This window comes from Enhydra lutris, unplaced genomic scaffold, assembly GCF_002288905.1.
Source record: "Enhydra lutris kenyoni isolate GAN:26980312 unplaced genomic scaffold, ASM228890v2 scaffoldscaffold18, whole genome shotgun sequence".
NCBI classification, from domain to species: domain Eukaryota; kingdom Metazoa; phylum Chordata; class Mammalia; order Carnivora; family Mustelidae; genus Enhydra; species Enhydra lutris.
The window spans coordinates 19,785,271-19,811,885 of NW_019154102.1; the positions used below are offsets into that span (position 1 = coordinate 19,785,271).

Here is a 26,615-nt window from a genome sequence, read left to right on the forward strand (position 1 = left end):
GGAAGGCTGAGGACTCCCCAGGTGGAAGATCTATGAAGCTAAAACTGAGTTCCTACCTGGATCCATTCTAAAGAGGACCCCTCGGGGCGCCTGGGTGGCTCAGTGGGTTAAAGCCTCTGCCTTCGGCTCAGGTCATGATCCCAGGGTCCTGGGATCGAGCCCCACATCGGGCTCTCTGCTCGGCAGGGAGCCTGCTTCCCTTCATCTCTCTGCCTTGCCTCTCTGCCTACCTGTGATCTCTGTCTGTCAAATAAATAAAAAAAAAAAAAAAAAAAGAGGACCCCCTCACTTCAGAGAAGCTAGCACAGACAGGACTCCCCTCCTAGTCCCAAATGATTTGGAAGGTCCATACTCTTGTAAGCTGTTTACTCCCTCTGTCCTAAATCAAAGATAGGGTTGAAAAAAGTCAAAGTTCACAGACTGGAAAGAAGAATCACAGAATCTCTAAAATTTGGAGATGGAGTCCATCTAGAACACCCCTGGGTTCCATGCCGGGAGCAACCTTTTCTTTGGGACTGTTTATGCCAAGCCACAAGACTGGACCCCAAGAGACTCTTTTGTGATCTGTACTAATAGTACAGTAAGGTCACTGGAATGAGTCAGATCTCCAAGTCTCTGTTCTTCTCTACTTCACTTGCACAAAGGCAGTTTTGGGAAGGTCCCAGCCCCAAGGTCGGAGCCAAGGTGCTTGGAGGAAGTAATTTTTCATCAATGTTTATAGCGACCTTATCAGCAGATGTAGGATAGGAAAGGAGAGGGCAGGGATGAAAAGGTTAGAGAATGAGCAAGAAGTAGGAATTTGGGGAAGAAATAATAGAGAAAGAAAAGGAGGCGCGTGAGAAAAAGACTGAGAAAGCACGCACAGCCGCACTCGCGCAAACGCCAAAGGGCGCTTTGGCCATCGTTGGCCACAAGGTGGCACCCTTTGAACTTTCTTCCCCCCCAACCAAAAAACTGAGCCGGGGGAGGGGGGCGAGAGGAGGGAGAAAAGGCAAAGCACTCTCCCAACCGAGAACAATTTGAAAACCCACCCCATACTATTTAAAAGCTGGGACAAAGAAGCGTCAAGACGGAGCTGCTTCAGCTGAGAGACGTCGGCGGAGCCTCCGGAGGGGTCCGCCGCCCGAGCCAGGAGCAGCCCCTTTAAAAAAGCGGAGTACAGTATTGGGATTCTTGAAACCTGAAACCTAGAAACAGAATCGAGGCGGAAACCAGAAGGAAAACCTTGAACTCCTCCAGACAATTGCTTCCGGGGAGTTCCAGGAGCTCGAGGGGGAATAAAGGGCCCGCGAGCAGGGCCCCTCGGATGGCGCGTCCCTGAGGGTCGTGGCGAGTTCGAGGTGCGCGGGCAGCAGAGGACCCTACCCTCTCCCTGGGCTGCAGGTCATGGCCACCGTGGAGCAGAAAGCCCTCGGCATTGGCTTCAAGTGTCTCTCCTTGGCCACTTTTGTGCTCATCTGCGCCGGGCAAGGGGGACGCAGGGAGGAAGGGGGTCCAGCCTGCTACGGGGGATTTGACCTGTACTTCATTTTGGACAAGTAAGTGTCTCGAGTTGTTGCATCCTGGGCTCCGCGGGTGATGCTCCTTGCCGGGCTGGGCTTGTTGGCAGCATCGCTCTGGGACAGGCACGCGCTTCGGGGGAGCCGAAGCAGCCCCGCACTGCGCCTAGGTCGCGGAGCGCGCCTTCCCATCCTTTGCTGCCCGAGCCCACAGGGGCGTCGCTGCTGGTTGGGGGGTGGAAAAAACCTACTTTCTGCCTGGCTTTCTGTGCCCGAGGAGCATGTAAGGGAGTGTGAGGATGCTGTTGACCTAACACGTTTCTGTGAATCCTTCCCATTGCTTTAGAAACCTGGTGAGAAGGGCGTGCTTTGGAGAGGTAGAACTTACAGGCTCCGCGGGAGTGGGCTTTGAAAAGTCCGTGGTGTCTTTAAACAAAAACAACAACAACAAAAAACACATGCTGCCGTGCCTAAGGCATTGCCTTTGTTCCTGATAATGCACTGCAGCTAACTGGGCAATTAGGGAAAAAAGAAGGCGGATTTCTCAACCCTAGACACTACTGGGTTTTAGGCTGAGGAATTCTTTGTTGTGGAACTATCATGTGCACTGCAGGGTGTTCAGCAGTGTCTCTGGCCTCTCCCCGAGTAAGCCCGCTCCATGCTCCCTCTCCCCCACTCCCAGACACCCCCCACCCCCACCCCACCCCCCAGCCCCAGTCCTGCATTGGCGACGACCGAAATTGTTGCCAGAGGTTGCCAAAAGCTCCCTGTGGATAACCCGACGGCCCCTCCTAGCCTTGGGACCTCTGATTGAGACGGATTTAAGTTCTTGGCAATTCCACTGGTGGGCTACCAAGGAGGTGCAGGAGCCCTGGTTTCTTTACCAAAAGGGATAGCCCTTAGGCTTCAGGTCTGTGCTCAAGGGAGAGCTGTACTCTGACCAGTTAAACACTTCCCAAATCCCCTTAGATTTGCCAAGCCACAGTCATTCAAGGAAGCGTTATGCTATCTACTAAAACCCAGCTTCAACAGTAAAAAGCCCCCCAGAGAAGATCCACGCTCATGAAAACTATGTGAGCTCTCTGGTGCCAGGAGAGGCGCTTGCTGTAACAGTGGTGGGGAGATGAATTTCACAGACTGGAAAGTATTTGGGATTTGGAAAAAGGTCTGCAAAATAATCTGGCCAGTGAGACACCAAATGTGCTTTGCAGTTGCCCCTGGAGTTTGATTTTTCCGTAAGGGCTGTTTTGAACTCCAGATTCTTTGGATGAAAAGTGAGATCTCTTTCTTAGAGATTTTATGAGAAGGCGGATACCGAAAATATACTCCAAAACTAAGAAATGGAATTTCTTTTGTTACTTCTAGTGGCTGCAGCAACATCTCACAGATTCAGAGACTGTGTCTGAGAACAGTTAGAGGTGCCCATCACTTACTACCCACCCCCCCAAAAAGCCAGTTGGGCAGGACATACAGGAAGACTTAAAAAAAAATGGGCAGAACCACCAAGTCCCTGAATGGAATGACTCTATACTGTAGAAATAATCAGGTTCTCCCCAGATTAATTTGAATTGAATTGAACTTTTAAATCAAAGTTCTGAAAGCATTTATTTTGGTGGTAAGAGGAATTTAACAAAATGATTCTAAGTTTATCCTAGAGAACAGAAACCTGGTAAAAAGAGGTAAAACATTTTTAGAGAAAGATAATGAAGACATACCTGTAAATATTAAAATGTGTCAGAAGGCAAATTATGGCACATAGGATGGTAAAAGCCAAAGAACAGGTAGACAGGGTAGAAAATCTAGAAAGAAATCCAGGGTCATGAGAGCATTTAGTGGGAGTTCAAGTTGGTGGGGAATTAATTTATTTTAAAATATGATTCTTGGGGTTCCTGGGTGGCTCAGTCAGTTAAGTGTCCAACTCTGGATCTCAGCCCAGGTCTTCATCTCGGGGTCTCCATGCTGGGTACTTGGGGAAAAAAAAAAAAAAGATTCTTAAACAAATGGTTGGTAACATAGGAAAAGAAAAAAAGTTTAGGTTTATGTTTTAAACCACACAATAAAATAGATTCCACAAGGCCAGAAAATTTAAATGTTTACAATGAAAGGATAAAGCAACCAGAAGAAAATTTAAATGACTATTACTGTAATCTTAGGTTTAGAGCTTTTAAAATAGGACAGAAGCAATAAAGAAAACTATGAAAGTATTTACATATATTCAAGTTTTCCATTTCTGTAAGTGAAAAAATGTCAGAGATAAAAGATAAAAAGTTACAAGAACTTTTGTAACATCCATTACTCCTCAAAGATTGACCTGAATGTATAAAAAAGAAAAAGTTTTAAAAAGATGAGTCCAGTAGAGAACAGTAAACAAACAAAAAATTTCAACTTCACTAGTAATCAAAAAAAAAAAAAGAAAAAAATCAAACAAGATGTAGTTTTTATTAAGTTGACAAAGGTTTTGTTTTTGTTTTTTTTTTTAATTATAATATTCAATATTGGCCAACTTGTGGGAGGTAAGCACTTTCATAGCTTACTAAGGAAAATAGGAATTTGTATAGTCTTTCTAAACTGGTGATGTCCAGTGGAATTTTCTGTGATGATGGAAGTGTTCTGTACCTGCTTTGGGCAGCTGGTGTCTACTAGCCATAAGTAGCTATGGAGCTTTGAAATGTGGCTAGTGTGAACAAGGAAGTGAACTTCTTATTTTGTTTATTTTCAATTAATTTTAATTGAAACAGCCCCATGTGGCTACTGTACTGGATAGTACAGACAAGAAGGTAATTTGGCAGCATGTGTCAAGTGCTTTAAAAAGGTTCTACTGGGGCGCCTGGGTGGCTCAGTGGGTTGAGCCACTGCCTTCGGCTCAGGTCATGATCTCAGAGTCCTGGGATCGAGCCCCGCATCGGGCTCTCTGCTCTCTAGGGGAGCCTGCTTCCTCCTCTCTCTCTGCCTGCCTCTCTGCCTGCTTGTGATCTGTCAAATAAATAAATAAAATCTTTAAAAAAAAAAAAAAAAAATTAAAAAAAAAAAAAAAAAAAAGGTTCTACTTTTCCATCTAGCAATTCTATGTCCTAAAGGAAAAATCCAAGATGGTCTCAAACAAATGACTCCATGTATGTTCCTGGCAATGCTGTTTGTAATAATAAAGCTGAAAATGACCTAGATGTATAACCATAGTGAATTAAGTGAGGCATGGTGTAGCCAATGACTGAATATGCCTATTGGATGTGCTCAGAATGTACCCTTAGGTGAAAATTACAAGCACCGATGTTGTGTACATTATGGTTCTACCTTTGTAAAAAAGCTAAATACACAAGTGTGTTTCTTAATTTACCTAATCTGTAATTGTACTTCTGTCTAGAAGATATTTAAATTTTTTTGTGTGTGTTTTTCTGAACTTTCCAAGTTCTCTATAATGAGCATCTGTTACATTTATATTCAACAAATATAAGTTACTTTGAGTTTTTGAAGAATTGTTTCAAGTGTGTGGAGGGTCTCCAAGCATAGGATTACAGAGGCTGCTGCTTCTTTTATATCTGATCCTGGAGTCCGTTTCTAAATGCATCATAGGATACCCTGTAGTGCACTGGGGACCCAAATGTGCTCCTGGAAAGAAATGACGGGGCCCCTTTGCATGCACCTACCTTTATATTTAGGTGGACTTCTCTGACTTCTTTTAGTTGTCCTAGGGCTTGAAGAGAGAGGTATTTTCGTGCTGAATGAAAAAATTGCTAGTATTTGATGTGCACACACTTTCAGCTTGCTTTCTCAATCCAGGCTAATGTATGGTATTGTCAGACTCAGAGCCGGGAGATGGGCCAAAATGTAGTGATTGCAAAGAGGCCTCTGGTGGTCCCTCAAGATATGGTCTTCTATCCTAGAAAGAACCTTCTCGGACCGTGCTGTCCAGCACCCAACCACAGCAGAGTGGAAGGGGAAAGAATGCTGACTCACTCTTTCCTTGGGCATCTAAGATACTTTGGCCGGCTAGACACTGTCTACAGACTGAACCTAAGGGATCCCAGGGCACCTTTCTTTTTCCCAGCCTCAACTCCCTTTTTCTTGGTGAATGATTCTCTTCTTTTCCATGACACTAAAACTCAGCTCATTTCAGGTTTTAGCAGGATGCATCTCTGGCCTGGAGAGAACCCAGATTATACATTTAATGGAACGTCGTGTTTTCTCAACCAGGAGCAAGACTTCATAATGATAACCTAGACTACCACAGTAACACAATAGGGCATTATTAGCGGCTTTGGCGACAGGGCTGGTCGACTGGGCTTCACAAGGCTTTATACTGATGGAATTTCATGTTCATTTAAACATGCTTTTCTGGTTACAGTCAGGAAAAGTAGATTGCTGGGAATTCAATCAGGGATTTGAAAAGTCAGATTTGGAAGGCCCTATGTAGAGAAAAAACAGGCAAAGAGCAGCTAGGCTCCTTGAAGTCTTCCAGGGGTCCTCTAAGATTAATGTGCCCTGTTGACTGACCCACAGATGTAAAGCTACCTTTCCTTTCTCCCAGGGCTTCTCTGTCATGACACTATACATTTATGTATCATATATTGATCGATTTTATAGGGAACGATTAGTTACATCATTGGAAAAAGTGGTTTCTCCGTCCTGAGTCTTGGGGAAGGGCTGGCTGTATTCATGTGTGCTCTAAAGACTTCAAAAACAGATGGTGTCAATAGCAGAAGGAGTAGAGGAGATGGTTGGCTGGAGGGGACAGTAGCACTGAATAGCTTTATTGACAGGACCTTCCAAAGCCACAGCCTGCCACTCAATATATACTTATATTTGTAAAGGCCCTCTGCAGGCCCAGCATTGGTCCCTTTCCCATTAGAGCCCCCAAACTCCTCCCTTTGCTATTTCCTTGCTGTCCAGCCCGTTTTCTTTCTCTCCTCCCCACGCAAGAGGACCCCATCTTGGCGCTCAGAATTCCACCCTCAGCATCACAACCAGATGATCCCCGAGTGGAGATGATCTGTAGGACCACTGCTCTGTGTACCTCTCCAGGGCCATGATCATTAGACAGATGTTTGTAGCATTAGCCTGGGAACTTCACCACCGGGTATGGTATCGTTTTCCTGAGAAAATACCTCTGGGTTCCCAACTACTGACTTAGAAAAGAAATCTTTAGAACAGAACCAAAGTCTCCCCACACTTACGCATTCTCACAGGTGCCGCAAAGACAAGCTTGCTTGGTAGCTAAGGCAAGGACTGCTGTCCCTAGTTTACAGATGAGTTTACCCTTAACCCTCTGTTCAGCCCACTGGCTTAAGTGACCTGCCCAAGGACGATGTCTGCTCCTGACTCCCAGCCCTGCCCTTCCCACTCGTTGCTGCCCTGTGTAACTGGGTTATAATGAGAAGCATATGGCAGTCCAAGTGGAGGAACGGGGTGGATTCCAGGAATTAAAAATCCCTGCATCAGGGTTTCAGTAAATGATACATGGTACATAAGGCAATCAACAGTACTTAATTGAGGAGCTACTGCTCTGCTGTCAGGTCAGCTTTGGTTGATTGAAAGTTTCAGGGACTCCAACCGCCTGCAGCCCACAGAGATGCTTCAGCAATCTGGGGGGTTAACTGATGGCCACAACTCTAAGGTGCATTCAGGACATCTGAGGAGATGCGCTTCAAGGTCCAATAAATTGTTAATTTGTTCAGATTGAATCCGATGGAAAAAGGAAATTCGACTGGGCAGATGGGTTGAAAGAGAGGTAGCTTGTTTTCAGGAATACTTAGGAAGAGGCTTCAAGAAATGAAATTGCAAAATTAGCTCTGAATAAGGAAACAAAGGGTCCATTACAAGATATCTTGAAAATGCTACTATGATAATTCTAGAAGCCATCATTAAAAAAAAAAAAATTGTCAGGGGCCAGGAATCTCTCTTTCTCTTTCCTTCCTTCTTCCTTCTTTCCTTTCTTTTTTTTTTTTTTTTTTTTGTTTTCTTTTCTTCCTTTCCCTTTCCTTTCCTTTTCTTTCTTCCTTCCTTTCTTTCTCTGTATTGAAATGGATTTTATGGTTGGTTTTAAACGTTTCTCCAGTTAGGTTCCAGGTTTGGAGAGGACTTATTAGACTAGGTAATAGTTGGTGGAACTGCCTACAAATTGGAAGGTTTGGCATGTGGGTCAAAAATAAAAATAAATAAGGCATAAGTGTCTTGTTTTATACTTCTGTCTGGGTCAGCCAAGTAATTACCTCTCGTTTCCCTAGCTATGGAGACCTGGTAAAACTCAGTGTCAAGATGAGAATAGAATCCAGGAGTATTGGAGGAAGGCTCCTGTCCTGAGATAACCTGTAATTATCTTCAAGTGCTAAAGGGCTCCCAGAGGTCCAGAAACAAACTCTGGCACCCCTTAGCAAGACTTGGCTGTCACATAAATGCAAATGGGATTTTCTTTCTGCTAATTTAGAATGTGTGTCTATTTTTGATGTGTGGCCAAGAGACTGGATTTTGCCTTTCCCAGAGATCACTCAGCAACAAAAGACACAGTGGATATTTGGCTATGTCCTGACATGTTTCCCAGACATGCCAGTTTCATACCGAAAAAAAGTAATTAGGTTTCTTTAGTTTGGCTGATTCTTTCATTCATTTGGCATAAATACTTTCTCAATTCCAATCACAAGTGTGTACTCAGTTAAAGATATGGATAACACAGTGTCGATTGCAAGCAATGTCGTATTCTGGGAGCTGCAAGGAATATAAAAGAAGCAAGAAGCAGTCCCAGACTATTTGCTTTTTAGGTAGAAAGATATTAGAAGAACTCGAGGCAGCCAAAGCTACAGGCTTCTGGAGGATTTGGGGTAGGGGACAAGTAAAGTCAATTTTAGATCAACAATAAGGAAGAATAATAAGTAATATTTACTGATCCCTTGTTACCTGCCAGGCACTGTGGTTAAATGCTTTGCCTGTATTACCCCATTTAGTCTTTACAACCACAGAAGGTTAGTACAGTCATGATCACCATTGGACACATGAGGAAACTGAGGTTTAGAAAGATCAGCCAAGGTCACTCTAAGTGGTGAAACTCAGCCTCAAACCCAAGCCACTCTGACTCACGATCTACGCATAAAGATGAAAAATATCTAAACATGCAAAAGAACATTGAATCAATCAGGATAGGTTAAGTTATGCTTTGGTAACAAACAATCCCCCCAATCTCAGTGACTAAAAACACCAAAGGTCTAAACCTTGGTTTATAATCTCTGCCTACACTGCATGTCTGATGGGTGTCAGCAAGGGTTCTGCTCATGGTAGTTGTTCTGGAAGCCAGGCTGGTGGAGATGCCTTCTTAACACCAACTTCCACCATCGCAGCTTCAAGGGAAGAAAATGCCAGAGGGCCTCTCACTGGCGATGAAATGCTCCAGTAGGAATTGATACACATCCTTCCACTGACAATCCCTTGGTCAGAACTAGTCACTCAGCCTCACCCTATAGAAAGAGGGTGATGATTTTCATCTTCCCAGGGATCTAAAAGGAGAGGAAAGCCAGATATGGGTAGGCATTAAAAAAACTCTACAAAAATTATATACTGCTTTGGCCTGAGTAAGTGAGAAAGGAATAGTCATTGGGAAAGAGCAAAGATACTTAAGACTGATGGGAAAGGGTTGGTTTTGAGCTAGATCTTGTATTTATTCATCAACCTGGGCTTACTGTCAGACATGGTAGTTCAAGTCCTCCCATAAGGCAGTGACTGGCTCCTGCTCTTTTCCTCCCTCCTCATTCCTCCCATGTCTTTGTGGGCAGGGAACTAAATTGAGATTAAATGGAAAGCAGAAATGGAGGTTAGACAAGCTGCCCTGCCACCTTTGTATTATATGAATATCTGAAAACTAAGAATCTCTTTTTCCATAATTTATGGAATATGAGGGAATGTAAGAGGCGGGTGAGGGAGATCAGCCCCCAGAACACTGCAGGAGCTGAGTCAAGAGGATGCCCGAGTATTGAGGGGGCTGATTCGAAGCTTGAATCAAACACCAAATGTGTTTCTCAGTGAGGGTGCTCTCGGCATTGTTGGCAGGAAGTTTTCTCATTGTGGGGCACAGTAGGATGCTTAGCATTTTTGATCCTTGCTTTGCAAATGCCATTAGCCTCCCTGGTCATTGTGATAACCAATGAGTAAATGCCTCCACATTTACTTCTGAATGCCTTCTATGAGATAGTGCCACCCAGGTTAGGAACCCCTGATTGAAAGATGACAGGGAGGAGTGAGGCATGGCGATGATGTTGATTCCTGGCACCCCTGGACTGTATCTGAGCATTTTGTCTGGAAGAAATGAGAAGGTTTCAGTGATAAGGACCAGTGGAAATTGTAGACCTTAGGAATGAATGGGTTCAACCATTAGTTCTCAACCAAGGGCCAGATCAGAATCTGAGGAGGCCAGGACAAGCATGTCTATTTTGGAAAAGCTTCCCAGGTGATTCTGATGTGGGTCTTTCCCTCTCACAATAAGGGGTAAGACTGAACAGGAAGACAAGGAAAGCTGCTCCATAATGATGGCCTTTCGCCCCTATGGTGAGGATGTAGCTGAGGCAGCAGGCACCTCAGAACTGGGTACCAACCAGAGTCCTTATTTTAGGCAGTGGTAGGAAAGCCCAACCTGACATGGAAAAAACAGAGCAGAGGGCAGCGGGGCCATGCACTGCCCTCTAGTGTTACGGGGCTCTAACATATGTGCATACATATCAAAACCCTGGTACTTGCTAGGACAGTCCTTTGTTCCCTTTCTGTCAAGACCTCAGGAAGGTCTGTCAAGGCCACATGAAATGTGGCCCCGGGGCCTAATGGGAACAAACCAAGGTTCAAGCACAAGGGTTAAGAGAACCAACTTCGGAATCAGACATCTCTGGCTTTAAACACCAGCTCAGCCTTTTCACCAAGATTTGTGACCTTGGTGAAAATTACTTAGCCCATCTGAACCTCAGTCTTCTTATCAGTAAGATAGGTATTAACATTTTTGCCTCACAGAAGTGTTGTAAAAATATTAGATTAAAACCTTTCATGAAGTATTTGGTATGTGAGTACCCAGATGAGAGATAGTTATGGTGATGATGCTGGTGGTAGTCCTTGTGGTGGTGGTAATTACCCCTGGAGAAAGGGGGTGTGGTCATCTAACAAAAGACACCTCTGTAGATTCCAAGCAGAACTGCCCGGTTAAGGGCAGGAAAACAAAAATTCAACACAGGATTTTCAAACTATGCTGAATTTCTAGAATTACAAAATGCCCAAGAAGTCACTGGATTTCAAAGATTTCACAGTTTAGTAGAAGAGACAAAAAGCTGGGGAAACAGAGTTTGTGAAATAATTAATTTTGGTTGAGATGAGAGAGCCTTAGGAGGCTTCATATAGGAAGTAGCTTTGGATCTGGAACTTGAACATAGAGCAGGATTTTGTGAAGTGACCAAGTGGAAAAAAAAAAAAAAGACATTTCTAGCAAAGGGGTGATGTACAAGAATGCAAAGTGACCCACATTCCCTGTGATGTAAGCATGGCAGGGAAAGTGACAGGGAAAGAATCTGGCAAGAGTGGATTTTTTTCATATCAGGAATAGGTTATAAGATTAAAGTTTTCTGCAGAAAAAAATAGCAAGCTTATATGTGTGTTTTATCTATATCTCACTTTTTCTTGTAGTAGGAATGAGGAAAAGAATTAATGGAATTGAGAGCTCTTTTGTAGTGAGGAGCTTAGGACTTGATTTGCATGGGATGTGGGAGAGAAAGTGTTGAGAGGTAAAGGAATAGATTTCAGAAGGAAAGAGGGCTTGGTGTGGACGCGTTAAGTCTGAACACGTAGGGCATTTGGGTGGAGATGCTGAGTAGGCAGTTGGATTTATACACTGGGACCGAGAATAAAGACTTGAGTGGTGTTAGCCCAAAGGTAGTAGTCAAAAATGTGGATATGAATAATAAATAATATTGAGATAATATCATGATAATATCAGGATTTTTTTTTAAATGTCAAGAAGAGGTGGAGTTTAATGACAAAGATGGCCAGGGTCCAGGCTTAGAGGAATTACTAACAGGAATGTATTTGCCAAAGAAACTCCACTAAATAGTGCTGAGAAATTGCCAGAAAAGTCATCAGAGAACCAGCAAAGAATTGTACCACTGAGGCAAGGAGAGAGAATTTCAGTGGAAGGATGATCCGTTGTTTCTTCCCTAATAACATCTTCCTTTCTATTTCTAGTCTTAGCGAGTGACGTTACCATAAACCCAGCCACTTAGACCAAAGATCTGGGAGTCATCCTCTTTCTCATACTGCAAGCCTAGACAACACTTGTCCCGATGTCTCTCGGGTGATCTTCCCACATGACCCCATTCTCTGCCTTGTCAGTGCCTTAGCTCAGGCCCTTCCCATTTCTCAAACAGTCCCTAAATTGTTCTCCTTACCTACTTCCTTTACCCTTCCCCCCACCTTGTCTTCTTGACAGGGGCACCAAATTGATCTTTTTAGACCACAAATCTAATCTTGACATCTTCCCCAAAACTCTTTTAGGATAAAATGTGAACTCCTTAGCAAGGTACTCAAGAGCCTTATTGCTCAGGCCACTATGTATTCCCCTAGTTTCATCTCTTACCACACTCCCACACCCCACACCCTTGTAACTTCCAACAAAACGGTACTATGTAGTTCCCTGAACTAACCCATGCACTTTCTTCCCTATAGCTAATGCTCTTCATCACCATTTCCATCTCTCCATAGATGATAGCCTCTTATCCTTTGAGATGATCATTGCTACTTGGCCCCTCCTATGTCTAGTTGTAGGCTCCCTGTGGTGCAAAGACAATCGAAAACAATCACCTCTCTACATTACATCTTCATTCAAAATCTCTTCCTTTTTCCGATTCTCTCAACCTTGTAACAACTCATATTGCGTCATAAGCAGCATAACAGTCAATTATCAAGAGATGGAGAATAATAACCCCTAGTGTTTGTCCTCTGGGGTCTCATTCAGTGGCCTTATCTTATTTTCCTCAAACCCTGATGCTCAACCGCATACAGCTCCAGTGAATAAATACATGTAGGAGCCACCTGGAACAGAGCTTTCCCAAGATCTTGGTGCCAAAGGATTATGATCAGAATCATAGTCATCCTGCCAACACTTCTCACATACAAGATAATGCAAATATTAATTTATGGAAATCATATAGCAAATAAAAGAAAAGTGAGGTATCCTGTAAGTGTAACCACATGCCAGTCAAAATAATAAAAGGAAATTCAAATGCCATTGGACAGCCATAATCTAACCACTAATCAATAAATGCATGGCCTGGGACATTACCTGCTTATGCTTCTTGTCCCAGCACAATTATTAATGGCTTCTTATTTTACTCTTGAAAATGTCTGTTTGGATTTTAAATTATATGGCCATCTTGATTACTGACTGTCATAAAAGACAATATCAAGGGGTGCCTGGGTGGCTCAGTGGGTTAAAGCCTCTGCCTTCGGCTCAGGTCATGATCCCAGGGTCCTGGGATTGAGCCCCACATCGGGCTCTCTGCTCCGCAAGGAGCCTGCTTCCCCCACTCTCTCTGCCTGCCTCTCTGCCTACTTGTGATCTCTCTCTGTCAAATAAATAAATAAAATCTTTTAAAAAAAAAAACAATATCAAAGAAACCAAAGGGGAGACCATTGAAGGCCAAACCATTGAAACCCCTTGTACACTTTACTCCATTAAAATGGTCAACCAATCAGCACTCCTGATTCCCTTCAAGTGCTCCAATTTTAAGCTTTTCCCGGTATACCCACTCCCAAATTCCTGTAACAATCTGTGGAAATTTTCTAGTAGTACTCACTCTCAGCACCTAACACTAAGTTGTAATTGTGCATTTCCTGACCCCTCCATGGGGAGGCAGTGTTGCATAGGTGTTAAGAGCACAGGTTTACTCATGGGAACATAGTGTTTAGACTAAAAGTGTGGGCTCTAGGGCCAGACCACCTGTGTTCAAATTCCAGTTCTATCACTTAACTAGCTGTGTGTCCTTGAGCAAGTTACTTCACCTCTTTGTGAATTCAGTTTTCTCATTTGTAAAAAAAAAGGAGATCAGTATTACCACATGGGTGGTTGTGCCCAGAACAGAAACCCATGAGCCGGTAGAAAGAGCTCATGAAGGGCTAGCTACTATCACTAAACGGTGATGCATGTACAGTGCTCAGCACAATGCCCGCTGCTTAGTAACTACTTAAGAAATACCAAGTGTTGGAATTATTAGTCTTTGTAGATGCAAAAGGACCCATTAGGCATTCAAAAATCAGTTTGTGGAAACAATAATTATTATGTGTCATATTTATGCATATTATAAATACATCCAACAAGAAGAGAACTGAGAAGGGCCATATGCTTCAGCAGAAATAAACGCATTGGTGACTTTTGGAAGTGCACTGTCAGGGCCTCATAAATGATGAAACTAAAATTTAATGAACTGAGGATCTTAGTGGGAACTAAGAAAAAAAGTTTGTTTATGATTTTTTTTAAGATTTTATTTATTTATTTATTTATTTGACACAGAGAGAGAGCGATCACAAGTATGCAGAGAGGCAGACAGAGAGAGAGGAGGAAGCAGGCTCCCCACTGAGCAGAGAGCCCAATGTGGGACTCGATCCCAACACCCTGATATCATGGCCTGAGCCAAAGGCAGAGGCTTAACCCACTGAGCTACCCAAATGCCCTGTTTATGACTTCTGAAAAGGAAACTGAATATACACAGCTTCTCCTTCTCCACTATCCCCACTATCATCTACAACTGCTCCACCCTCCCCCAAAAGAGAAAATCTTAAGGAGGCATCTGCGGGAAACCTGCATCAGGTCCAAAGACAAAGGACATTGAGATTGACATGTAGCACACTTGTAAGAAATTCCACTAGAAACAAAACAGATGGACTGAATTTGAAGGAGGTCAGCCAGGATCTACTTTCAACACTGTTGCCAAGTTGTAGAAAGCATGTAGAAGAAGATTTGGAAGGAGCCCCAAGAACAGTCCCAAATCTGGAAGTAAGTTTGAAGTGAAGAGTGGGACATACAAGGGATGAGAACCATGTCCTTGGAGCCCTTCTACATTGTGCAGAAGCAGCTGCACTGGATAATCAGGGGGCAAGAAGCCCCAAAAGAGAGCTCATGAACACTGGGCATCTTCATGACAGCAGTTCTGTCCAGCTTTGCTGAATCCTCCCCATAGATGCTGGGCCCCCAGGGAAAAGGCAGATTCTGTCTTTGATTCTGTGGATACGGTAGGGATCAGGAAAGATGTCAGGTACAACAAAATAGGAACCTGAAGTAGAGACCAGGCCAAAAACCCCTACAAATGGCAAGATGGAATGGATCCAGCCATGTCCAAAACACACACACACACACCTAGCAAGGATGATATTCATCTGTGGGAGATGATGAGGGTCTATTTCATTCCCTTCTCTCCTCTAAGTGATGGAACAATAACATAAGCTTACTTTAGCCATTAAAACCAACTCTTTTCTCCCTGACTGAGTTCTTAGAGAAGTTTATGAGATGAGAAAACAAACAAACAAAAAACCCACCAAAAAACTATTTGGGAAGCAAATACCAGACCCAGTTACACCTTCCCACATTCAAGGATGACAACAGGGCTTATAAAATTTCAGCAGCTTAAAGAAGGGATTAAATAAAATTCCCAAGGTGGAAGAAAAACATATATATGAAAGAATTTTCTAAGCAGAGGAGGTCAGTTTTAACATCATATGTTTTATAATTTCAGTGACATTAAATAAAATAAGAAGTTTGCAAAGTAGATAAAATATGGATGAGAAGACAAGAAACCCAGAATAGTTAACAAAATATGAAATAATAAGGAAAGACATGAAGTCACCTTAGAAGCAGTAAAGAGCAGAACTGACAATGCAGAAAATGAAATAAATGATGAAGGCTTATTTGAGAAATTCTTCAAATTTGAATAGGGAAATGACTTAGGTAAAGTGATGAGAGAGAAGATGATAGTGAATGACAAAAATAGCTATCCAATATACCAGATAATTTCATTTGCTAAAGAATAGTCTAGAAGAAACATTCAAAGAGTGAATAGAACTTTCCTGATTTAAGAAAAACCTGAAAATGAAGACTGAATAGGCTTATAAAGTACCAATCAAAATTAGTTAAGTAGAAGAGATGAAATCTTAGGCATTCCTGTGATCATTTTTAATCTCAAAGACAAAAGAAGAATTTTATGAATGGAAAAGACACAGGTGACCTACCAAGACTTTGCAACATTAAATGGTGGAGAATTTTGATGGATAAGTTTATCACCTAAAATGTTATATTTAGCAAATATGTCACTTACATGTGAAAAAAAATAGAAAAAACATTTTCAAATAGATATGGATTCTCCTAAAAAGGAGAGTAGGGATAATTTTCAAAAAATTACCAAAAAAGGGAATCAAGATTCTTAAAAAAATCATTAGATGTTGTAGTTATCAATTAAAGGAAGGAGCAATGACCATTGAAGCCACTTAAGCAAATGTATGTCTAATAAGTATTATCAGTAAACTTTCAGATGATAATGCTTCAAGACCAGAGCATCCTGTCATGAGAAAGGAACAAGCTGAAAATAAGACGCTTTTGGAGAGAAAATATGCTATTTCTGACTATTCAAATCCACTGGAAACAATGTCCACCATACTGAATATTTCAGAAAGTAAATCCAGTTCATCAAAAGACATTTTAAGAAACTTTTCCCAGAACCCAAGCAGAAAGAATACAGAGATGAAAATGCTGAGACAAGAGATATGTAATACAAAGTCTGGGAATAAGATATACACATACACATACATATGCACAATAAAAAATATATGTACTATACAAAAATGATATACAACATATTTACAATAAAAATTCTAGGAAAAGAAGAGAAAATTTGGAGGACTTACCAAATACTCAACCTAATTGATTTTCTTTAAGCATTCACCAAATACACGACCTTAGATAAATTCTTAAAATAAAAGACTAAATAGAATGTCTACATTCTTCCAAAAAAGAAAAAAAATAGTAAGTTTCCTTTCCCCCTGCAAAAAAAGAAAAACAAGACTCAGATTGACAGACTTTTTTCTTTTTAGTCTACAATATTAAATGCTCAAAAAAACCTCAATAATTATAGAGTCCTGAGTGAAATGTGATATTTAAATTCCATAACTAGGCTTTCTCAGACATACAAAAATTCAAAATATATGCCATCCACATGGCCTTACTGAAGAAAATCACTTCAAAATATTGAAGAGAAAGTGAAAACTTAATTTTTTAAACAGGATAGAAAAAATTTGCTCATACTACATTCATATTTAAAAAAAAAAATGTGGTCTGCTTTTTGCTCCCAAACTCTTCTTCTTTTTCCTTCCAAGTCTACCTAGTGGGTAATAGGAGGTATGGAAATGTCTAAATTTTGAACCATAGTGATAATAAGAGTCTAATATTAGTGATTTTTAAAAAAATTCCTTTAAGTGAAATGCTGGATCTTTTCAATTTTGCCCTCCCCCAGTAGAATCTGGACATTTAAGAGGGGCTAATTTCCCTTTGTGGGTAGGTCCTTTGGTTTTGGACCAGTTGGTTTAGTGGCAAGTTCTATCACAGAACAGAAAATTTCAGTCTTATACTCTTCCAGAAAACAGAAGAGAGAGTCTCCCAGTTTATTTTAGGAAGTTAGCATATGTCTGATACCAATACCTACTAAAGAGGACATGTTCACATGCAAAACTTCTGACCAGATTGAATAAAAACTAAATCCCAAATCAAATATCCTTAAAATAAATCTCACAGTGTAAAATCATAATATACCAAGACCAAGTAAAATTTATCTTGGAAATGTAAGAGTGCGTCAATATTTAGGAAATGTATTAAGATAACCCTCATCTATTCTTGACCACCAAAGGTGAAAACCAAATTATTTTTTTAGCAGAATCTGAAAAGACATCTCTCTGAATACTTAAGCATTCAAAGGACAGAGAGCATGTGAATAATAATTAATGAGGTTTAAGGAAGTCATGTGATGTGATGAGCACTGGCTGTTAGATGCAACTGATAAATTATTGAACCTAACATCTGAAACTAATGAGGTACTGTATGTTGGTTAATTGAATTTAAATAAAAAATAAAATACTAAAATAATTAATGAGGTTGTTCTAATAAATATATTTTGAATTCCATACCCCACAGAGAATAAACTTTCCTTCCAAAGACCCATGAAATATTTATCAAGTCACAAAGAATGCCTCCATATATATATCCCAAGGCACAATTTTTCCACTCCATGTTCTGAGCCATAAATAACAGGAAATGAATAGTGAAAGTACCCTAAAACTTCAGCTACCAGGAAAAAATATATAGATTTTTATATTGTCTTGTAATGAGGAAAACTGAAAGAAAGTCATTGTCTAGGACAGAGATTGGCAAACTATGGCCTGCAGACTGTTTCTGTAAATAAAATTGTACTGTCGCATCACCACACTTAACTTTATTTATGTCCTATCAACAGACCCTTTTGTGTCACCAGGGCAGAGTTGAACAGTTGCCATGGGGACCATCTAGCCCCCAGAGCATAAAATATTTACTGGCTGGCCCTCTAAAGAAAGTTTGCGCACCCCTGCGTTAAGAAAACATTTGCACCCCAATAGAAAACGGACAGAGTATTGATAGCGCAGGGTCAGCTGCAGGGACATGGGACCTGTGCAGTCACCCAGGAGCCCACGCTTAACAAAGGTTTAATGCACTGCTGTCGCCATCTTGAAATTCTTAATAATTTTTGAAGAAGAGGCTCTCCTTTTCATTTTGCACTAGGTTCTGCAAATGATGTGGTTGGTCCTAACGGATACTCAGTGTTTTTAAAAACCAAAAATGGACAATAAATATGAAAAAAAAAATCTGTGGCTTATAATTAAATACAGCCACATGAAAATTATAATGAGCATCCATTTTCATTTATAAAACTTACAGATATTTCAGAAAGAGATAATCCCAAGTGTCAGTGAAGGGTAAGAAAAGGAGCACTTCAGATCTTAGGGCTGGGACTTGAATAATTAAGGTGGGAAGGGGGTTGCTGTGGCCACCATGTCCTGAGGGTGCACTGTGTTCCAACCAGGATGCTTGACACCTGAGGAACATTAGTTTGAATCCTTGAAACAATCCTTAGGAGATAGATACTATTATCCTCATTGCATAAAGGAGGAAACTGATGTGTAAGAAAACAAAATGTCTTATTCAAATGTCACACTCATAACTGGAAGAACAGGAATTTGAACTCACCAAGTTGGTGCTCATAACTGCTGATCTGAACCCCGAAGAGGAACTTTTTCCACATTTCTGCATCAAGATAATAGTAATTACAAATATATGTGTCTCAGGGTAGAAAACCCCCCATTTTCACTCTCCTTGGATATATAGAAAATAATTTAAAGCTGCTTTGCTTATCCAAGAAAGACCTTCTTGCTGGATGCAGGTATAGTGAGGAGAGGAAACAACTTTTTTCCAAACTGCAAATTGTAACCCAGTGCAAAAATTTAAATATTCGGTAAATTTAAGTTTGAGATTTTGTCCTTCCCCACCCCCCACTTCCTCCACTCACAGGGCTTATTGTGCCCATTCACACAATACACATGAAAGGGGCTTCTGACTTTCTGGGCAGCCACAGTATTGACCAGACCCTTGTCCGGTCATGGTCATCTAGAGGTCATCCACAGATCACATTGGTGGCTTTGGCTGGTAACCTGGGGATCTCACGTATCACATCCCACATAGTGATGGGAAATACCTTTTAGACTAACCAATTTCCGTTCTCTTAACAACTACAGCTTTGTGTTGAATCTGCACCAGACATGCCAATAGTTGATATCAGATCATATTTTAGGTTTTACCCGATGTGTGTGTGCTGGAAAAAGGAAAATTAGTAGAGGTTAAAGGAGTGGAATACATATTTTGCTATAATATCCTTTTGATCTGCTCCAAAAGAAAAAATACAGTTTATATCCATCTATATAATTACTTGCATATAATTGACCTAGTGTTTCATGTAGTATTACTTTGTTACAGCACGTAACAGATCCTAATATTTCTGTTCCATTCTAATTCATTTGGTTTTTAATGTTGGCAACATCCAACCAAAATGATTTCCCAAATCACTAATAGGTTGCATCCTACAGCTTGAAAGTCATTGTTTTTATAGCCATTAGTCAGGTCGACTAAATGGAAAATTCCTCACAAGTCAGTAGGGTGGGACTGGGAATCCTGGGCTGGGGTCTCACAATACAGACAGGAGCTCCCACACTCAAAGTGCAGTGCTCAATGGCTCAGTTTGGGTCTCGACTGGTGTCTTAAGAAGCTGGAAGAGAAACAAGAGTCTAGGTCAAGCTTTTTATGCTTGACGGAGTCTTGGCCATGACCCTGACCGGTAATATGTGGATAAGGGCTAAGGCCAGGGCTGGAATTAGGGCTCCTGCCAATTCAAGTGCAATGTGAGGTTAGGAGGAATGAGAGGAAGGCCAAGAAAGAAGCTGGGGAGCAGAGGGAGGAGGCAAATGAACGCTGGGCCTTTGACGGACAAGCTAATTGCTTGTCCCACTTCGTGGCGCCTGAGGCTGCGCACCCTTCCAGGATTAGCTAGGGACCTGGGTGGGTCACTTAGGACATCAGTGACTTCAGCTGGGTGGGGCTAAGGAAAAGTGGGACTGACAGTTTTATAATTTCCATCGTTAAAGCAATTCTCTTCCAGGATTAAAAGACTCGTGGGTGATGGTTCCAAACACAAGCTCTGTTTTCCCTCTCGTCTTGTTCTAACCCATGTGCAAAAGAAGGGGGACAATTTAAACTCAATTTGGCTCACTCGATTCTTTCTGACTCTGGTTGTGTGTGTGGCTAATGGAAAGAGCCTGTGTTTTCTAAGGAGTTTAACCACAGGGAGGTTTGGAAACTCACATAAGCACAAAAGAATGTATTTCAGAAAACAAATCAGAATGAGAGTCAGAATTCTTATTTTGCTCCTACTCTTTGCATATTGGACCTTTGGAAGTAATTAAGCAGTAATCTGAGGGCACTGCTAGGTTCTATGCAAAATCCCTCACTGGGAACTCACAATGAATGCTATGCCACAAAAATTTATTGACTTCTGACTGTGTTTCAAACACCGGAGAGGTCATAGAAAAACAAAAATAAGTAAGAAACTTTGGAGCTGCCCCCACCAGTTCCTTTCTTATGGAGATAGTAGTGAGAACTGGTGGCTTTGCCATCCCATGATCTGGGCAACCCTTCTCAAAGCCAAGTCGGAAGGTGGTGTGAGGTGGCATTGACTCTGATTTTGAGTAGACGAGGTATACTGAATGGACCTTCAAGCACAGAACTCCATAGGACTGTGTTCAAGCAGATTCTTGGAGGCCACTTTTTGCTGAGACTTATACCTCTGGAACCAAGGCTCAAAATCCCAGGAAGGAACATGAATCCTCCACACTGGACTGATACCAGCTAGATCATGGAGATCTTGAGGGGTTATAATTGCATTTGAGTTAAGATTTAATTGAGTCCAATATCAGAGACCTTTCAGATATCTGCTGATTTTCTAGAACATGGGCATTTCAGCTCTCTGACTATAGTTTGCTTAGCAACTATGTCTTAAAAGCAGTTAAAAAACAAAAAAACAAAACAAAACAAAACAAACAAACAAACAAAAAACAGAGTTCAATGGAACTATTCCAAGTGCTACATATATCTGGACTAAGAAGCAGTTTTTATGTCTGCCTTAGAGCTTTGGTAACAATGGCTGAGTGAGCCATTGCTATCTGAAGACAACATCAGGACTCCATAATTAGGATTTTAAGATCATTAACTCTTGGGGCACCTGGGTGGCTCAGTGGGTTGAGCCTCTTCCTTCAGCTCAGGTCATGATCCTGGGGTCCTGGGATCAAGCCCTGCATCAGGCTCTCTGCTCAGCAGGGAGTCTGCTTCCTCCTCTCTCTCTGCCTGACTCTCTGCCTACTTGTGATCTCTGTCTGTCAAATAAATAAAATCTTTTTTAAAAAAAGATTGTTAACTCTTAAACAGGTTGGCATGATAAATGAGATGTTTTATATATTGTAGGGTGGTAAGAACTGGAATTGAATCCACTTTCTGCCACTTACCCATCCAATACCCTACTTCTCCTGGTTGTGATGGAGAATCCGCTTAGGTCTTCAGGGTTGAAAAGAAGACACTGGTCCAAACATGGACATACCACCCTGGGTTGATTATTCTAGGAGCAGCTACAAGGGCAGATTCCAAACAAGAAAATCAGTTTATAATGCAAAGTGCAGGCGAGACATGCATGTCTTAATAGAAAGTCCAAATTGAGGCAGAGACCCAACATATCTATCCCTGTGGGAGAAGGACAGATGTTTGAGTGAGGTCACAGTGGATAGTTTCTGAGGCCTCCTGGTTGACATATTTAGAGTTAAGGGTTCTGAAGTCTCGCTGTGGCCAGTGGGTAGTAATGAGGCAGAGGAGCAGGACTGTGGCACCAGGCAGGTAAGCCTTTTGCTCCTGCAGATTTGGGTTAATGAACTTCCATGTTAAAACCGTAAGCAACTGACATGGGGCTCTTTCCTTTCCCAGGGCATAATTTGATCTTGGGATGGGACAGAGTGTGTGTTTGTGGGTTAAGGAGACTCAACAATAAGGACTAGAAGGATTCCTATATTCCTCTGCTCTTTTGGTAGGTTAGGCCCCTTGGGATCCCATGGTAATCCAGAGAAGACAAAACCAGTTTGGTTTCCAGAATCTTAGAGGGTTATATTTACCTTCAGTGCTTAAGGGAAAAGACTATGTACTTCTCAAGTGTGTCACAAAAAGGGTATGTTTTGGTCAAGGCTCATGTAATTGTGTAAAGAATGATCATGTATAAATATGAAACCACAGACCTCAACAGTCTCAGGGCAATTATTAGCCAAGTTAGAATAGGAGAAGCAAGACTGTCAATATCTCCTTACCTCCCTACCTCCAGTTTTGTCTTAGGGTTATTGTTTTATTTTCTTCTTGAAAAAATACAGTGCATGCCCATCAACAAGAAGGTTTCCAGATAGATACAGACTTTTCTTAACACCTGAGGGTATTTCTTGGATCTTTCTCTGTACCTAGCATCAACAAATCACACGAATTTCACCAAATTGTGTACATTTTACATGCCAGTCATATAGAAAAATAGTGAAAATGAAGTGTTTTGTGACAGTGTGATAGTGGGAATTATTATTGAATGACCCTGTTTAAGTAAGGAATGCAAATTGATTTGTGGCTGTTCGGTAAGGCCAATCCTTGAGAACAAAAAAATGGTAACCCAAGGATTTATACCAGACCTCTGCTCCTTAGGCATATAGCCAAGAATAGTCCCTCAATTCTGGTTCAAGCCTCTATTTTACCAACACTTTGCCTCCTCCCCTCTCAGGACAATTCCCACACTGCAGGACTTCTCTATTAGTGAGAAAATCAAACTTGGGATGAAGGAGATATGGGGATGCCTCTCCAATCACTAAGCATCTTACATTACCCCTCAGACAGTACTTGTGCTAGTCTCAGCTATGTGTAGAAGAATGAAACTCGACCATTCTCTTACACCATACACAAAGATAAACTCGAAATGGATAAGAGACCTCAACGTGAAGCAGGAATCTATCAAAATCCTAGAGGAGAACATAGTCAATAACCTCTTCGGCATTGGAATAGCAACTTCTTTCAAGATATGTCTCCAAAGGCAAAAGAAACAAGAGCAAAAATGAACTTTTGGGACTTCATCAAGATCAAAAGCTTCTGCACAGCAAAGGAAACAGTCAACAAAACAACGAGGCAACCCACGGAATAGGAGAAAGTATTCGCAAATGACACTACAGACAAAGGGCTGATATCTGAGATCTATAAAGAACTCCTCAAACTCAACACACACAAAACAGATAATCACATCAAAAAATGGGCAGAAGACATGAGCAGACACTTCTCCAAAGAAAACATACAAATGGCTAAGAGACACATGGTCATGTGGACCAAAACACATCATTGAATTTCAGAAGAGGGCGCAGATGACCAGCACTCAAGGAAAGCTCCTGATTCCAGCAGATAGGAGTTGTAGAATTCTAGATTGGACTACGGCTCATCAATCATGTGGTGCCTCTTCTGAGGCACTTACATAGCATTGGACCCTCACCAGAGCCCCTAGGGCCAGACCATCTACCCCATGGCTAGAGGAAAACAGCCAGGACTAGTCTTTGTAATTTGAAGTATACAACTGGATCCTGTCCAGAAGGATGGCTGGGATTCTAAAGAAAGAGGATTTCCAAAGGTTAAAAGCCCAGGACTAGTAATATACAGTTCTGGTGAGTTCTTGGGACACTCCCAGCTGCCATTAGGTTTTATTGTTGATGATTTGGTAGTCCCATTTACCAAGGAGCTGGGCTGCAGAGTCATTGACCCATCTGGGAAGGCTCCTCAGGTTCATGTAGGGTCACAGGAATTGGCTGGAGCCGTCTGAGTACCAAACCCAGAATGTTTATCCAAACGAAGACGGAAGAGCTGGTGTCCAGCTGGCAAAAGATCAAGAGGCTTCCTTGAGCAGTAGAGGCTTCTTTGCATGTCTTCTTTCCTCCATCGAACAAACTGGTTGGTGCTGGAGAGGCAAATATTCTTAAATCCCTCGTGGGGGGAACATGAAGAAGAGGTGATTGCCACCCAGCATCTGAGAATAATGACTGAGAGATGTACACAGTGCCCTGAGAGCATGGGACAGGGACAATGAGCCCCATCTATGTTGGTCAATGCAGAGACTGCATTGAGTCTTGAAGAATGAGTAGGAGTTTGCCAGTGTAGACACAGAGTATCCCAAGTGGCTGGAATATGTATAAAGGCTGAGGCCAGAATGGAAAAGGTCTATTGGAAAAGGTTTATTTTTTAAGAGGAGGGGGGTCTCTGTCCCCCTCCTTACCTGAACCCCTGGATTCCTTTCCCTATCTGCCCAGTCTCCTCACCCCCTACTCTGCAGAGCTCTATGTTGCTGCCACAGGAAATTGCTTGTTCTTCCCCAATCATTTAAATATGTATTTCTGCATTTACTAGAAGAGTTCAGTGTTTTTCAAATGCTGATTTACTATCCTTTAGGGGATTACCTGTTCTGATCCTTGGTCTATTTTTCTATTGTTTGCCTTTTTAATATTTACTTGTACCAATTATTTACATATCCTGGACTCAAATTTTTTGCCTTTTTTATTTGTTGCAGACATCTTCATTCACTCTTTTCTTGTCTTTGAACCTGTTTATGGCGTCTTTTTGTCATTCAGAATTGTAGATGCTTCAGGCAGTCAAAATTATCCTTTTCATAAAAAACAACTCCTACTTTCTGTACCCAGCTAAAGAAACCCTTCACTAACCTGAGGACATAAATGTCTCCTATAATTTGCCCAACAGATTCAAAGTTTTGTCTTTCTCATTAGGTTTTAAGACATCTAGTGTACATTTGGTATGAGATAGTGATCTAATTGGCTTTTTCCAACTAGAAATCTATTGTCAGAGCATCATTTATTAAAGAGTTAGTTCTGTCTCCTCAGTTTGAATCACTTTTTTCATTGACTAGCAAGACGCTATGTAGATTGAGGTTTAGGTTCTCTATTTTACCTCATTGGCTCCACAGTTTTATTATGTATCGTGCATATGGAGTCATTATATCTGATAAGGCAAGTTTTCCAGCTTTATTATTCTTTTTCATGATTGCCTTGATTACTTTTAGACCTTTAATCTTCATTTCATTTTTAAAGTCAGCTGTTGAGTTTTACAAAACATCCTTTCAGATTTTTTCCTAGAATTGAAGTTATAGATTAAGTTGGGGAAAGTGAGATAGCCTTATGATACAGAGTTTTCACTGTATGATTGTAACATACTGTGTCACTTTTGTTCAGGTCAGGCAGACCTCATTTCTGGATGTGGGGCAGAGAGGAATGAATTCTCCTTATAGAGATGAAATACACTCAATCAGAATGAGAATTCTTGGGATATTGTACATGGAAAAGAAGGCACAAAATCTATTGCACAGATTCATCTTAAATATCTATAAACAATCTGAAACAGAAAAAAAAGCAACAAACAACTCTTTAGAAGTTAAAATTAAGGTAAATGAGTGCATAAAAAATAAAAATAATCTGAAACCAGTGGAAATTGTATAAAATGTCAGAGTAGAAGGAGCAAACTTCTAACCTCAACAACTATTAGAATGACAGGCAGAAATGCAGAGTTCACCTGACACAGACCCTCAAGTAAAAAGGAAAGAGGCATCACAGCTACACAGAAAAATGGGTTAGAATAGAAAAACCTACCATGAAGTCACTGCAACAGCTTGAGTAGAAGCACTATCAGAAATATTTAGAAGCTGAACTGAAACAGTAGTAAATGGTATCAGTAAAATGGAAGTCATTTTGGGGAAATAAGGAAACCCCCTTCCAAATCTAAAATTCTGTAATTCCATATGTCCTAGACAAAGTTTCCCTCTTTTTTTAGGGAGAAGATTCCTTTTTAATATAATCATATAGTTTTTCTTTTTTAATTTATTAGTAAGACTAGCTACATTAGATTTTCTTAAATGGTGAACTATCGCAATACATTCCTGAAATAAACTCCACCTATTAATTAATTATTATTCTTTTAGATTCCTGCTGGATTTATTTTGCTACTATTTTATTTAGTGGACTCATTTTGCATCTATATTTATGGATGAAGTTTTACTCTTTTTGAGGAGGGGGATTTGTTTATCTTCGTGTGCTCAAGCATCTAGTTTACACCAATTTCATTTAAATAAATTAGAATTGTTTTTCCTTCCTTAATCAGTGAATAATTTAAATAGCACAAACATAGTGGTTTTTTTTTTTTTAAGATTTTATTTATTTATTTGTCAGAGAGAGAGAGAGAGAGAGAGCAAGCACAGGCAGACAGAGTGGCAGGCAGAGGCAGAGGGAGAAGCAGGCTCCCTGCCGAGCAAGGAGCCCGATGCGGGACTCGATCCCAGGACGCTGGGATCATGACCTGAGCCGAAGGCAGCTGCTTAACCAACTGAGCCACCCAGGCGTCCCACAAACATAGTGGTTTTTTAAAGATTTGAAACT

At 41.2% G+C, this 26,615-nt stretch overlaps 1 protein-coding gene across 1 annotated transcript in view; it reads left to right on the top strand.

Moving 5' to 3' along the window:
* Nucleotides 1–731: 731 nt before the first annotated feature.
* The window catches only part of LOC111148137 (anthrax toxin receptor 1), a 214,462-nt gene continuing 188,578 nt past the window's right edge, over nt 732–26,615 (top strand). Inside the window, exon 1 of the mRNA XM_022504562.1 lies at nt 732–1,538. Coding sequence (XP_022360270.1) covers nt 1,387–1,538 — 152 coding nt within the window. The 5' untranslated portion in view covers nt 732–1,386. The remainder of the gene's footprint in view (nt 1,539–26,615) is intronic.